Source organism: Odocoileus virginianus, chromosome 14 (assembly GCF_023699985.2).
Source record: "Odocoileus virginianus isolate 20LAN1187 ecotype Illinois chromosome 14, Ovbor_1.2, whole genome shotgun sequence".
NCBI classification, from domain to species: domain Eukaryota; kingdom Metazoa; phylum Chordata; class Mammalia; order Artiodactyla; family Cervidae; genus Odocoileus; species Odocoileus virginianus.
In genome coordinates, this window is record NC_069687.1 from 52,914,390 (window position 1) to 52,930,265 (window position 15,876).

Consider the following 15,876-nt stretch of genomic DNA (forward strand, 5'->3'; position numbering starts at 1 on the left):
GACTTTTAGACTTTGGGAGAAGGCGAGGGTGGGATGTTCTGAGAGAACAGCATTGAAACAAGTGTACTATCAAGGGTGAAACAGACCACCAGCCCAGGCTGGATGCATGAGACAAGTGCTCGGGGCTGGTGCACTGGGAAGACCCAAAGGGATGGGATAGAGAGAGAGGTGGGAGGGGGGATGGGGATGAGGAACACATGTTAAAAAAAAAAAAAAGAAATAAACTCTGGGCTGGATGAAGCACAAGCTGGAATCTACATTGCTGGGAGAAATATTAATAACCTCAGATATGCAAATGACACCACCCTTATGGCAGAAAGCTAAGAAGAACTAAAGAGCCTCTTGATGAAGGTGAAAGAGGAGAGTGAAAAAGTTGGCTTAAAGCTCAACATTCAGAAAATGAAGATCATGGCATCCGGTCCCATCACTTCATGGGAAATAGATGGGGAAACAGTGGAAACAGTGGCTGACTTTATTTTTTTGGGCTCCAAAATCACTGCAGATGGTGACTGCAATCACGAAATAAAAAGACACTTACTCCTTGGAACAAAAGTTATGGCCAACCTAGACAGCATATTATAAAAACAGAGACATTACTTTGCCAACAAAGGTCCATCTCATTAAGGCTATGGTTTTTCCAATAGTCATGTTTGGATGTGAGAGTTGGACTGTAAAGAAAGCTGAGCACCAAAGAGTTTATGCTTTTGAACTGTGGTGTTGGGGAAGACACTTGAGAGTCCCTTGGACTGCAAGGAGATAAAATCAGTGCATCCTAAAGAAAATCAGTCCTGACTATTCATTGGAAGGACTAGTGTTGAAGCTGAAACTCCAATTTTGGCCACCTGATGCAAAGAACTGACTCATTGGAAAAGACCCTGATGCTGGGAAAGATTGAGGGCAGGAGGAGAAGGGGATGACAGAAGATGAGATGGTTGGATGGCATCACCAACTCAATGGACATGGGTTTCGGTGGACTCCGGGAGTTGGTGATGGACAGGCAGGCCTGGCATGCTGCAGTCCATGGGGTCACAAAGAGACAGACACAACTGAGAGACTGAACTGAACTGAATATTAATATAATTTATTATATAGTCATGTTACATATACTTATAACTAATAATAATAAATCAGTAAACTCCTGCACTTCACTGCTATTACCTACTAATCTCTAGAAACATTGCCCTTCTCAATGGCTCTAGCACTAGTCTCATAACTTGACTAGTGCAGGAACATTCAGAGACATAAAGATTACTTTACCAATACCTTTCTGGCCTTATTGCATCTCTGCCCAATATGGCCCCAAGAATGGACATTTCCACAGTTCTTTTATGACTTTTTCTTTCCTTTAACTCTTCTCCTTTAGTCATGTTCACTTTCCCAAACCAGAACCTCACATACATTATGGTACATCACTTGTTTTTCTTCCTGGGGTGCTAAACATCCCACAAAACCTACATACAGATTTCTACTATCATCCAAGGCTTAGCTGGGGTTTCTCTGAGGTTCAGTAAACTTTCACTCTGTGTTTGATTAACTACATTCATCACTTATAATGTACATCTTTTATTTCTGTCTGCCCAAATATCCATTTCTGTGTTCTGATAACAGCACACGATGTTCCTTTGAGGAACTACGCGTTTCCCACTTTCAGTCTATGTGGTCTGAGTAAGGAAGTTGATTCCCCCCAACAACCACATCCCAACAACACACACACACACAGTTTTATGGGTGAACAAATAGTAGTCAATTGGCCAATCTGCTTGTTATCTTCTTTTAGCCACAGTAATTAATGGGGATGGGCATGCAATCCAGGTCTATATGTGCTAAGTCACTTCAGTTGCGTCTGACTCTTTTTGACCCTATGGAACTGTAGCCCGCCAGTCTCCTCTGTCTATGGGATTCTCCAGGCAAGAATACTGGAGTTGGTTGCCATGCCCTCCTCCAATCCAGGTCTATATGGTAAGACTCAGTTCCAGAATCTTGCTGCAACTATTGGGAAAGAAGTGTTCCTTTTCCATCGTGTTTGCTAACTTTGTAACTGCTAACAGTTACAGTTGAATTTAATCCTAGCATCCCTGGTGGCCAATCTTATTATGATATAGACTGTTCTTTCCTAAAAATAAAGCCAACACAGAACCAAAAATAGAGGCCAAAGATGGAGACATTCTGCCCATAGAATCATTTGATCAGTTAGATCCAAACGTGTGTGCTCAGTTGCTCATTCGTGTCTGACTCTTTGTGACCCCCATACGCAGTACCCCGCAGGCTCCTCTGTCCATGGGATTCTCCAGGCAAGAATACTGGAATGGATTGCTATTTCCTCCTCCAGGGGATATTCTCCAACCAGGGATTGAATTTGAATCTCCTGCGTCTCCTGCATGCAAATTCTTTACCACTGAGCCCTGTGGGAATCTCAGAGGTACATAAAACTATAATAGACTTATGAAATACTGAATATTTCCCCGGGGCCAACTAGAGTTGGATTTCTGTCATTTCACTGAAATGAGTCCTAACTAATTATTACTCTACAGAAACTATTTTCTTAAATGTTGTCAATAATAACAGCTGGTATTTATTGAGTATTAACTATGTGCCAGATATTTTAAGCACTTTAATGGGTAAAAGCAGAAAAATCTCCTACTTCTACAATCTTATTACCTTCCATTTACAGATGAAGAAACTAAGACACAGAAAGAAAGAAATTTTTCCTAAGGTTTTATAATTATAAGAAGCAGAGTTGGGAATCAAGTCAGGGCACTATGACTCCCAAGCCCCACATCTGAGCTATTATGTTGCCTCACGGGTCAGCTAACATAGTCAAACACCTTAGACTCTTTGCTACATTTGGCACTATCTGTTTTCTTCACACACTCAGGGAAAGTAAAGGCTTTTAGACTAGATTGGGTCTACCTGGATAATCCAGGATAGCCTCCATATTTATGGTCATAACTCTTTATCAGCAAAGCCTCTTTTACTATGAAATGCAAGGCTCCAGGGATAGGATGTGGATTTTTTCTGGTGGCCGTTCCGACCAAGTTTTATTGGGTGTAACCTTCATCTGTCTCCTCTAACAGACCCCTTACCTCACCTCTTTGTAGTGGTGGGGCAAGTTTTCCAATTGTTTCCTGAGAAAGAATGCATGAAAAGAATGTCTAAAACTTTGCATACTGAAAATGTCTTTTTTTATATAACCTTAACTTCTGGATTGGAAAGAACTTTCAGAATTTCTCTACTTATGCTTCATCAAAAATTCCAATGCCATTCCGATTTCTGAATCTCTGTAAATGATCTCTTTTTTCCTCCCTGGAGCCTATTAAAATCTTTTCCTAGAACCATGTCCTTTGAAATTTCATAATAGTACACTTTGACATAGGTAATTTTTATCCATTAATCTGAGAACTTTTGTCCTATTGCCTCTGAGTGCTAAAAACTATTGTCCTGGTTTTCTTCAAAAATTCTTTCTTCTGTTTACTTTATTTCTATAAGATATCTCACCTTTTTTGCTTAATTGCTCTGCTTAGAACCTGTAGTACAATGTCCAATAAAAGTAGCAAGAGTGGACATATTTTTTCCTATCCTTGATCTTATGTGAAATTATTCATTCTTTTACCAGTGATTATGATGTTAGCTTCCTTTTTTTTTTCTTTAATTTTTAAAGTCAGATTGTGGATGTCCTTTATCAGATTGAGGCTGTTCTCTTCCTACCTAGTTGAGTGTTTTTAGTCATGAAAAAGAGCTAGGTTTTCTCAAGTGCTTTTTCTTCAACTATTGAGATGATCCTGTGGTTTTTCTCCCCCCCCTTTTTTTTTAAAGAGAGTGTATTACATCCATAATTCATTTCATGTTAACCCAACCTTGTACTTACTAGCCAAATCCCTCTTGCTCATGTTGTAAAACGGTTTTTCTACGTTACTGGATTTGGTTTGCTAGGGGTTTTTTTTTGTTGTGGATTTCTGTATTAATATTCAAAAGGTCTGTAGTTTACTTTTCCTATCATGTTTTTGTGTGGTTTTGTTGATGATTTCATCAGATTTTCACTTGGGAAATCACTGACCTATATTGCCTAAGTCAGTGCCTACTTACGAAGAAGTAGGGGGCTTCCATCCCTGGGTCAGGAAGATCCCCTGGAGAAGAAAATGGCAACCCACCCACTCCAGCGTTCTTGCCTGAAAAATTCCGCGGATAGAGGAGCCTGGCAGGCTACAGTCCAAGGGGTCTCAAAGACATGAATGGGACTGAGCATGCATGCAATTCTTAGAATAAGACTCTAAAGAAACCACTTGGGCAAATGGCGATTTCTGTATCTAGCAGAGAAAGCTGTACAGTCTTTTGAGGTCCTCCCACTCAGCTTCCTTCCCCTTCCTGAAGCACCTAATAAAACTTGCTTTTTTATATTCCAAGCCTTACAGTCTTTTGATCGTCTATTTTCATTGCTCTGAATGCAGAGTTCACAAACCTGCTGGCAAGTCCACCTTTACTCCAAGCGAGCCCTAAGCGCTTTGGGTTTACGGCCGGTCATCAGCTTGCCTAACCAGCTCTAATTCATCAAGAAAGGAATCAAAAGCCCTTTGGTAGTTAATATCATGTGTACTTGGACGGAACCTTCCGCATAAGGTAAGCAACCAGGACAGTGACATCAGAAGGGAAAAGTAAACTCAGAGAGTGGCCGTGCCTTAGGCAGAGTCTAAGTGTGGAGAAGCGTCTGGGGATGGGAGTGGATCTCAGCAGGTACTGGGCCCGGCAGGTGGGCTCGGAGCTCAGAACTGAGGGTGGGACTGGGTGAGGCCGCGACAGAAGCAGGCAGGGCAACTTCTGATGCTCTGGTAAAGGGATGACCGGAAAGCACAACTTTCCCACGGCGCCGCGGGACGGGCGCCGCCGGCGCTGCTCGCCAGGCTGCGCGGGATCAGGACGGGGCGCCGCCCACGCGTCGCTCGGGCCGGAACCCGCGGAGGAGGTGGGTACGCGGAGCCGGAGGCGGCGAGGAGCGCTCGGGCGCCGAGACCCAGGCCGCGGGCTCCGGGCCGCCGGCGCAGCTCGAGCGCTTTCCGCGGGGTTTGGCTCCTGTCGCTTCCCGTCTCGCCGAACCGGCATCGCCGCCTCGGGAGACGCCGCCGCCGCCGAGTCCTCAGAGCCGGGCTGCAGGCGGCAGGGCGCCGCGGGACGCGGACGCAGGTGAGGGCCGGCGGTAGGAAGCCCGGCGGGGCGCGGCCGCCCGAGGGGCCGGCATCGGCCCGACCGGGCCTGGGCCCTGCCCTGCCCTGCCTGCCCGCGGCGGCTCGGGCCCCGGTCTCGCGCCGGGAGGACGCGCCGCGGGCTGGGCTGCGCTGGCCCGGCCGCCTCCCGCCCCGGCCTCAGGTGATGCGGCGGCGGTTTAACTTTCGCACCTGAGGCTCGCGGGGCAGCGGCGGCGGCGGCGGCCTCGGGGGGCGAGCCGGCGGGAGGGTTGGACCATACGGGGTCTGGAAGCGCGAGCCGGGCGGCGCCGGGGGCTTGCGGGGAGGGCCGCGGGGCTGGCGCGGGCCGCCGTCCAGGTGGGAGTTGGGGAGCCGCGTCCGGTTTCCTCTCAGAGCTCGTGGGGACAGCACACACCCCCCTTCCGCGGCCCGTTCCCTTCGCCCAGATCCACTTTCTTTTGTCTGGTCCATTTCGGTCTCGGCGTCTCAGCTGCTTTTGTTGCAGCTTCGGGTCCGGAGGGTTCAGACTTATCAGAGGTCGTGGGTAAGCTCTGAAATGCAGCGGGGCGGAGGTGCAGACAGGGTCCCTAGGATGGAGAAGATTTGTCATTAGCGCCCTAATTAGCACCAACATATGTCACCGTGTTCTTTTCGAGATAGGACGTACTCAATATTTTTGTAGCATCTAATAGTTTTAAGTGTAGACAGGAGAGCATTCATTAGTAATTTCAAAGGAGCATTGTGTGGGCAGGTTAGTATTAAATTACCCATTTTATAGACCAGACAGCTGAGGCACTCACGAGGAAAAGTGATTACATCAAAAACAAGCAGTCAGCCCTTGTGGGAACTGGGGTTAGTACTTGTCTGTCTGAGAGTTGTTCGTAGTCACTCGACCTCAAACAGAATTGAGCGCCGAGAGCCCCTCTAATTCGCATATTTTTTATTTATTCATTAATTACCAAAACCGTTCTTAAAAATAGACTTGAGTTCTTTCCTATTCCTAAAGTAGTACCCCTAAAAGTGATACTTAAATGACCAGAGTCATTCCGTTTTTTGAATAGGATCATTGGAATCGTAGCAAGGACGAATTTTTTTTTTTTTTTTTTTGTCTTTCCTCTGTCAAACTATTAATCTCCTATGTGAATCCACTGGGAGCTCAGTTGTACCTAGTGATTAACATAGCAGAGACCCTAAATGTTTATTTAATGGATGAGTGGAATGGTAGTATGCCTGAGCAGTAAGTTTTCTTTTCTCCCACAAAAGAATTAAACATTTAGAAGCATAATTATCTTAATAATTTCAATGAAAATTAACTTGTAATCAGGTGCATATTATGTTGTCCTTTCTCTCCAGTACCGTCAACAATGCACCTCTTTCCCTGTTTTATTTAAATGATTTTGCCAATAGATCTTTTATTGCCCTCTTTTTCTTCCTGTTACATTTTTCAAAGTGAAGATATTTTTTTCTTTTAAAATTCAAAGAAAGGAGTCTTAAAAACAAAAACAACAAGCTTTTTCCTTTTTGAAATAGACTTAACTAGGCTTTTATGGGTATATCTGAGGATAGACACCTGCTTCTTTAATTAGTAATTCCTGTATGTCAAGCAAGAGTTCTTCTAGGCAAGTATCCAACGAATTAATAATAATATATCCCTGTAATATTTTATGAGACATCTACCTCATATAATGCCTTTTTATCAAACAGAACAAAGCTAAAAAAAATTCAGTTAAATTTTGCTAACTACATAGCACATATTTTAGGGCACAGTTCGCCTAGACTTAATTAGTGACTCATGGAATAAACACTAACAATTCTCTTTCCCTTGCACTATCTTCGCTCAGCAACCGGAAAGAAAAAGAACTGTAATCTATCCTTTCTCTCAGAAGGGATATTTAGAGAATTAATGAAGTAATGTCTGGAGAATATTTTAATCTCCTTGAAAGAAAGCTGCTTTGTGACTTAAAGTGTGACTACAGGGTCATGAAACACTGCCACTCCCCCCAACATGCTGTCTTTCATGTTTGTAGAATGGTTATTCCAGGTAGTTCCTTTAGGAGGCTAGATGTTTATTTAAAAAGTGCTGCTGCAATTTAGTTATTTTAAATATTTGAAAAATTTAGTCAGTTTTACAAGCAACATAAAAATATGATTTTATAATCTCTTTTATGAGTGCTTGTTTTTTTGTTTGTATTTTTATAATCCAAAACTATGTAGCTCAGTTTGAACATCTTTTATTTGCTAAACTTGACAGAATAATTTCTGCATGGTTGCAAAACTCAGCTCTGCCTTCAAGATTTTACTGCTCTTAAAGATATTTAAACAGTTATCATGAAGGCTATGAAGATAGCTGTGAATGGTGTTTTAAAAATAGTTTTAATTAGTGGCAGCATTATTAGAAAATGTTTGCAGCCTTCTCAGAGTGACTACTCTGTAACGGACACTGCTTGCTTGTAGGCTTGTATACATTTGTAATGTGGTGGTGGTGTAGTCACCAAGCCGTGTCCTGGGGAATGGACAAGGATATCTGTTTAATGTTTAACATGAGTTTTTTTTCCTCACTTTGGAAAGTTAATAGCTCATTTTTAAGGACTCATCAAAATTCCCTGCATCAGAACAGCTCCAATAGTAGGCAGTCCCCCATAAAATGGTGACAGAAAAATGCCCACATTAAAAATATCTTCTTTTGGCCCTAGTATACAATAACGTGTACAAAAATGTTCTATTAACCAAATAATGTTATACCAACCAAACTAAGTGTCTGGTACAGTAAACATTAACCACATAATTAACAAGGTGTTTTATTGTTTTCCTTGATTTAAGAAAAATTTGAGGAAATTACTTGATTCATAAGTCTTTGATTACAAAATCAGCTGAGAAAATTAGAGATATTGCATTTTTTGGTCTTAATAAATTTCTCTGTGGCAAGCAGAAATATTAGAAATTATTCTGTTAATGATGGAACTACCTTTAAGTTCTGTAATCTCTTTCCCTGATTAGTTCACTGATAGTCTGACAGGTGGAAACCTTAGAAATAAGCAGTAGGTCATTAGCAGAGATTTTAATAGCAACTTCAAAACATTGTTCATAAAATTGCTGAGGTGAGAATGAGGCTTATTTTGATTGGGAATGTCCTGGCCTATTCAGAAACCTGTTAAAAAAAAATCTCCTCCCACCCGCCCGGAAGGGGCAGAGTTGAAATACAAACACCAATTTAGGCAGCATGAAATGAATAGTATATATATGTGGGCTCTTCTGTGACCCCATGGACTGTAGCCCACCTAGCTCCATCCGTGGGATTTCCCACACAGGAATGCTGAAGTGGGTTGGCATTTCCTTCTCCAGTGGATATTCCCAACCCAGGGATCAAACCCACATCTCCTGCATTGGCAGGTAGATTCTTTACCACTGAGTCATCTAGGAAGCTAGTCTCCTGAAAGATATATAAATTATAGAGTTAGTATTTTTGTATAGCTTCACTTGTCTGACTTAGAACTAGCTAAGGCTGTAGAGTCCTAAGTAAAACTTGCTATGCTCTAGTCTGGCATTATACTTTTTGCTCACCCAGCAACCATAACCTTTCCCATTTAGTGATCTGGCTTATATTATTTTCCTTGCTCAAGATGCCCTCTCCTGTCCACTCTACTTGCTAATGCTGTGTAAATTCTCTCTGTGCTTTAGGACCCAGCTGGAATACTTTTTTTCCAGAAAGCCTTCCCTGACTCCCTTGTTCTTATTTTTTAGTTCACCATGTCTATTTGTCAATTACTCCCTGTTTTTTATTATTTCTTTTATTTTTGCCTTGAATTTGTTTTTCTTTAGTTTTTATTATAGTTTCTGTTGTAGAGCAAAATGAGTCAGTTCTAGATATATCCCCTTTTTTATATTCTTTCCTCCTCTAGGTCGTTACACAGTATAGAGTACAGTAGGTTCTTATTATCTATTTTATGTACAGTAGGGTGTATATGTCAATCCCAGCCTCTCAATTTATTCCCCCCCTCAGTTTCCCCCTTGGTAACAAGAAGTTTGTTTTCCACATCTGTGACTCTTTTTCTGTTTTATAAATAAGTTTGTTTGTACCATTTTTTTTTAAGATTCCACATATAAGCGATATTACATGACCTTTGTCTTTGACTTACTTCACTCAGTGTGACAATCTCTGAGTCCATCCATGTTGCTGCAAATGGAATTATTTCGTTCTTTGTTGTTGTTGTTGTTGTTGTTTGAGTATATCAAAGTTTTACTCATTGAAACCGAAAAAGGGTTTTTATTCATTTTTATTGGAGTGTAGTTATTCTGCAGTGTTGTATTAGTCTCTGCTCCGAAGCAAGCTGAATCAGTTAGACACATATCCCCTCTGTTTTTTGGATTTCCCTCCCCTTTAGGTCACCACGGAGCATTGAGTAGAGTTGCCTGTGCTACGCAGTAGGTTCTCATTAGTTTCCTGTTCTATGCATTGTAGTGTATATATGTCAGTCCCAATCTCCCAATTCATCCCACCCCAATTTCCTCCTTTGGTATTCATAATTTGTTCTCTACATCTCTGTCTCTATTTCTGTTTTGCAGATAAGTTCATCTGTACCATTTTTGTAGATTCCACATATGTGTGTTAACATACTATGTTTGTTTTTCTCTTTCTGACTTCCCTCGTATGACAGTCTCTAGGTCTATCCATGTCTCTGTAAATGGCACTGTTTTGTTCATTTTTATGTCTGAGTGGTTTTCCATTGTATATATGTACCACAGCTTCTTTATCCATTCATCCTTTGACGGACATCTAGGTTGCTTCCGTGTCCTGGCTGTTGTAAATAGTGCTACAATGTATATTGGGGTACATGTATTTTTTTAGGTCATCGTTTTCTCCAGATACATGCTCAGGAGTGGGATTGAATTTGTTTTCCACCTAGTTTTTTTTTTTTTTTTTCCCCCTCAAAGGTACAAGTATGTGTTAGTCCCTTAGTCATGTCTGACTCTTTGCAATCCAGTCAACTGTGGCTCACCAGGCTCCTCTGTCCGTGGGATTCTCCAGGCAAGAATACTAAGAATACTGGAGTGAGTTGCCATTTCCTTCTCCAGGGGATCTTCCTGATCCAGGGATCAAACCCTGGTCTATCACATTTCAGGCAGATTTCTTTACTGTCTGAGCTACCAGGGAACAGGTCATATATTCAATATATATTTTCCTCAATCATGTACAGCGCCTATAATGCTGAATACTGGCTGGACATAGTAAGCTTGTAAGGTTAGATCTACAAAAGAGCATTCTGCTTAGAGACACGGTAAAATATCTTCATGCTTTATAATTGTGTCAGTGTTCTGGTAGAAAATATGTAACAAGCTCAAAATGGAGTAGTTGATAAGGTTAATTTTAAAAGTGTGCCTGAGGTAAAATAAACCAGCAATGGATGGTGAAGCATCTCAGGACTAACAGTAATGAGAACCATTCTGATCCCTAGGCCTAAAGGGTTGAGAGAATAGGATCATGACTGAAACCCAGCAAGGGTGACTATATAGGGAAGGCTCCTGGCTAGACCTCTGGCCTTTCTGAGATTGAGAGGCATGGAGGAATAAATACCCCTCTTCACTGCCTTCCAGCCTTCTGATTTCCTGGTGGTGCTTCCCACTGGCAAATTTAGCTGGAAGGCAGAAGGTGGAAGGGGGAGTGGGAGTGTTTTTGCAGGTGAAAAGTCAGCCTCCTGGGAATTAGAGCACAGTAGAGTAGGTGAAAAATATCTCTGGAGTGTGGATGAGAGAGGACAAAGGATACCCGGTGCTAAAATCATATCATCTAGAGTGAGTGTTTTCATTACAGTTACATAAGCCTTTTTGTGCTTTCTCTATTTCATAAAAGGCAAGCATGTTTGTTTCTAGCCTAATTCAGTTTGTTTTATGATTGATGTATGATTTATGACACTGTTTTATGATTGATGTATTTCATAAGAACCACGGTTCCTCTTTTATGGTTTAGCTAATGTATCGTTGTGCATGTTTTCTCAATGATTTCATTTTTTTCTTATTTTGTATTTTGCTTGTATAGTACTCAGGTGGGAGACACAGAGCTGTCTACATAGCCACTGGGAAAACTGTCCCTTCACAATTCTAGTCACATGATTGGTCTGAATTAGTGGTGGTTACTCGTTTTTCTTTTGTGCCATTTTCATAGATCAGTGGTTGTCAGTCTTGGTGAATGTGGTTCTCATTGCAGATACTCTGATTCAAGCAGGTTTAAGATAAACCTTGAGCATCTGTCCTTTTAAAAAGGTTTCATGTATTTCAGAGGCACAGACGTGAGAGTCACTCACACAGGGAGTCGTTGGTCATAGATCCCCCCACACTTTAATGTATACGGAGCACTCTTTAGTATAATAATAAAGGCTCCAACAGAAAGCCACTTCTACTTTATGTACTCTTCAAAACAAAATACATGTTTTTGACTTTTTCACATTGAGAAGTTTTCATGATATAAGATGCAAAACATGTCACTTCCATATATTAAAGCAAATAAGTTTAAATTTTTTAAATAGATATAAAAACTTTAAAACATTAACATACAGTATAGAGGATAGTATAATGAACACCCATGTTCCCACCATGTAACCTTATAAAGTGTTAACATTTTTTTTTCCAGCTTTTTTTAAGAAAAAAATTCAGGTAAAATTTAAGCCCCCTTAGATACCTTTCTAGAAGGCAATGGCAACCCACTCCAGTATTCTTGCCTGGAAAATCCCATGAATGGAGGAGCCTGGTAGGCTGCAGTCCATGGAGTTGCTAAGTGTTGGACACGACTGAGCGACTTCACTTTCACTTTTCACTTTCATGCATTGGAGAAGGAAATGGCAACCCACTCCAGTGTTCTTGCCTGGAGAATCCCAGGGACCGGGGAGCCTGCTGGGCTGCCGTCTATGGGTTCGCACAGAGTCAGACACGACTGAAGCGACTAAGCAGCAGATACCTTTCTAGAGGTTACCATTATTCTAAACTTGGTATTTATCATTCCTTTACTGATACATGTGTATGTAGCTTTTATACTTTTGCTACATATTCATGTATCAGTAAAGAAACTATAACATTGTTGCACATGCATTTTTGTTTTGTTTTGTAGCTGTTCAGAATGTAGGATAAATAAGTACATCAGATTTCTGGAAACATTTAAAGAAGGCAAGCTAAACCATGCATACATACTTCAGGAGATTCTAAGGACATCACTGAATGGGAAGACAGAAGAAAACTAGTGTAGCATGGCTATTTCAGGATTATAAACCAAATCTTCATCTTAGTACAGCATCTAAGTATCACTGAGTTCTAGGGAGATCCATTCTGAAAGACTATTTAGAACAGCTGTCTGCAAATACATTGGTGCCAGACAGTGGTAAATTTGTAGAACAGGAGAATAAATGATAGCAAATTGGGTACATTGGGTACATGATCTAGATTCCATAATTACAAAAAGTGGGGAGTAAGCAAAGGCAAATCAAATGGAAAAGTAAAACTAAAATTCATGTGGTTGGATTGAAGTGTATGCAGTTTTTTGTGGACTTTGTTAATTTATTTGGCCCTTATTCATTTTTAGAATGACTGAAGAAGAGTATTTCTGATGTCACCCAAAAGCTTTTCAAGACAGTGTAGATCCTGAAACAGAGCTGATCACTGCTTTCATACCTTACCCTCTGCTTTTCTTCCTGTAGTCAGCTCAGATGCCAGCAGATAGGTGAGGGCAGCCGATGATTTCATTGATTCCTCTGTTCTAGCAAATGACCTTATAGAGAGCACTTTCCCCCATCCCGACTTTGAAGTCTCTGTAAGGGCTTCAGTCCTCCTCATTCCTCTTGTCTTTCAAAATGTCAAGACTCTAGAAAATAGGAACTTCCTCCTCGTAAAATGATAGACATACTTTGGGAAGTTAGTTTACTCTCTAGGCCTTCGTTTCCTCTTTTATGAAACAATTAACAATCCCTACATCACAGGAATGTCCTGGTGGTTAAAGGAGCTAGTGCTATTTAATAATCACTGTATTCAAGAGTAGTAGTTAGTATTTAAAATAATTTCAACCCCTTGAATTTGTGTTTTATATGTAGAGATTTTAGTTTAAAACATATGGAGAGTATGCCACTTTCTGTCCCATTGCTGACTGAAAAGAGAAAAGTACTATTTTTTGGTAGCTACCTTCATAAAGAAAATTATAAATAATCTGAATATCTCCAATGAGATATAAGATATGTCGGCAAACCACATAAGGTGTCATGAAGCTCAGATCGTATTCTAAAATGACGCTTCTAAAAGGTCAATCTGTATGACAGCTTTGTGAGGCTGAGACCAGCTTCCTCCAATGGCGTTTGCTAAATTTACCCTGGTAATGCCAGTAAGTTGTGCTCTGACTTCAAGCAGAATTAGGAAAGAATGACTTTTTTTGTCTGCCTATGCTTGCTTACTTATTCACTCACTCATTCAACTGATCAGTGCTTAGCACTGTTATAAACTGCTAAGGATTTTGCATCTCAGCAAGGAAGACAAACATGGAATGAGTAGTTAAAAGCATGATGATTGTTCTAAAGGAGAATTAGAAAGTTGTTGGGGGGAAATGGGGTCACGATGAGTTGGACACAACTTAGTAACTAACACTAACACACACACACACTGGATGAAAATAATAGATCAAGGATGACCCACACTCCTTTCTCCTCTAGAAAGCAGCATTTTAGATGAGACTTGAAGGATATGGTTCTATTCCCTGGAGACTAGAGGCAAGCTTCCCAAGATCCAGAGTTAGGAGCAGGAGGAGTGAGCCAGTGAAGTGGAGGAGTGGAAGGAAGCCTGGACTGCTGGAATGTAGAGTAGATGGGCCGATCACTGGCAGCAGCCTGATGAGCCACTCTTTTCAGTTCAGTTGCTCAGTCGTGTCTGACTCTTTATGACCCCATAGACTGCAGCATGCCAGGCTTCCCTGTCCTTCACCATCTTCCCGAGCTTGCTCAAACTCATGTCCGTTGAGTTGGTGTTGTCATCCAACCATCTCGTCCTCTGTCATCCCCTTCTCCTCCTACCTTCAATCTTTCCCAGCATCAGGGTCTTTACAAATGAGCCAGTTCTTCACATCAGGTGGCCAAAGTCCTGGAGTTTCAGCTTTAGCGTCAGTTCTTCCAATGAATATTCAGGACCGATTTCCTCTACTATTGACAGGATTGATCTCCTTGCAGTCCAAGGGACTCTCAAGAGTCTTCTCCAACACCCCAGTTCAAAACCATCAATTCTTGGGCTCTCAGCTTTCTTTATAGTCCAACTTTTACATCCACACATGACTAATGGAAAAACCATAACTTTGATGAGATGGACCTTTGTTGGCAAAGTAATGTCTCTTCTTTTTAATATGCTGTCTAGTTTGGTCATTGCTTTTCTTCCAAGGAGCAAGTGTCTTTTAATTTCATGGCTGCAGTCACCATATGCAGTGATTTTGGAGCCCAAAATAATAAACTCTGACACTGTTTCCATTGTTTCCCCGTCTATTTGCCATGAAAAATGGGACCAGATGCCATGATCTTTGTTTTTTGAATGTTGAGTTTTAAGCTAGCTTTTTCACTCTTTCTTTTCACTTTCATCAAGAGGCTCTTTAGTTCCTCTTCACTTTCTGCCATAAGCGTGTTGGTCATCTGCATATTTGAGGTTATTGATAGTTCTCCTGGCAATCTTGATTCCAGCTTGTGCTTCATCCAGTCTAGCGTCTCACATGATGTACTCTGCATATAAGTTAAATAAGCAGAGTGACAATATACAGCCTTGATGTACTGCTTTCCCAATTTGGAACCAGTCCATTGGTCCACGTCTGGTTCTAACTATTGCTCCCTGACCTGCATACTAATTTGTCAGGAGGCAGATCAGGTTGTCTGATATTCCCATCTGTTGAAGAATTTTCCACAGTTTATTGTGATCCACACAGTCAAAGGCTTTGGTGTAGTCAATAAAGCAGAAGTAGATGTTCTTCTGGAACTTCCTTGCTTTTTCTGTGATCCAGCAGATATTGCCAATTTCATCCCTGGTTCCTCTGCCTTTTCTAAATCCAGTTTGAACATCTGGAAGTTCTTGGTTCAGGTACTGTTGCAGCCTGGCTTGAAGAATTTTGAACATTACTTTGCTAGCGTGTGAGATGAGTGCAATTGTGCAGTAGTTTGAACATTCTTTAGCATTGCCTTTCTTTGGGACTGGAATGAAAACTGACCCGTTCCAGTCCTGTGGCCATTGTTGAGTTTTCCAAATTTGCTGGCATAGTGAGTGCAGCATTTTCACAGCCCCATCTTTTAAAACTTGAAATAGCTCAACTGGAATTCCATCACCTCCACTAGCTTTGTTTGTAGTGATGCTTCCTAAGGCCCACTTGACTTCTCACTCCAGGATACCTGATTCTAGGTGAATGATCACACCATCATGGTTATCTGGGTCATTAAGATCTTTTTTGTATAGTTCTGTGTGTTCTTGCCACCTCATCTTAGTATCTTCTGCTTCTGTTAGGTCCATAGAAGAAGATTGATGATTTGTTTTGTTTTTTTCTACAAGGACTCTGCCTTCAAGGTGGAAAATAAAATGCTTCAGATTTTCAAAAAGTAAAACCTTGGTTACCAGAACCATAATTTTTGGCCTAGAATTTCTTAGGTGACACATTAGCTTATTGTTTATAGACTATATGGGACAAAATATCTTCCTCTTCCTATAC

The 15,876-nt window shown here is 41.3% G+C and overlaps 1 protein-coding gene across 7 annotated transcripts in view; it reads left to right on the plus strand.

The window, feature by feature from the left end:
- Positions 1-4,280: 4,280 nt before the first annotated feature.
- RNF180 (ring finger protein 180) overlaps positions 4,281-15,876 on the plus strand; it is a 278,353-nt gene continuing 266,757 nt past the window's right edge. For 2 of the 7 annotated variants that reach the window (XR_011491252.1, XM_070476743.1), the window contains exon 1: positions 4,659-4,957. Coding sequence is in view for 3 of the 7 variants with exons in the window: in XM_070476743.1 (XP_070332844.1) it covers positions 4,832-4,957 (126 nt within the window). In the remaining 4 variants the exon portion in view is untranslated. The other 5 variants (XM_070476741.1, XM_070476738.1, XM_070476739.1 and 2 more) reach the window with 5 other exon arrangements.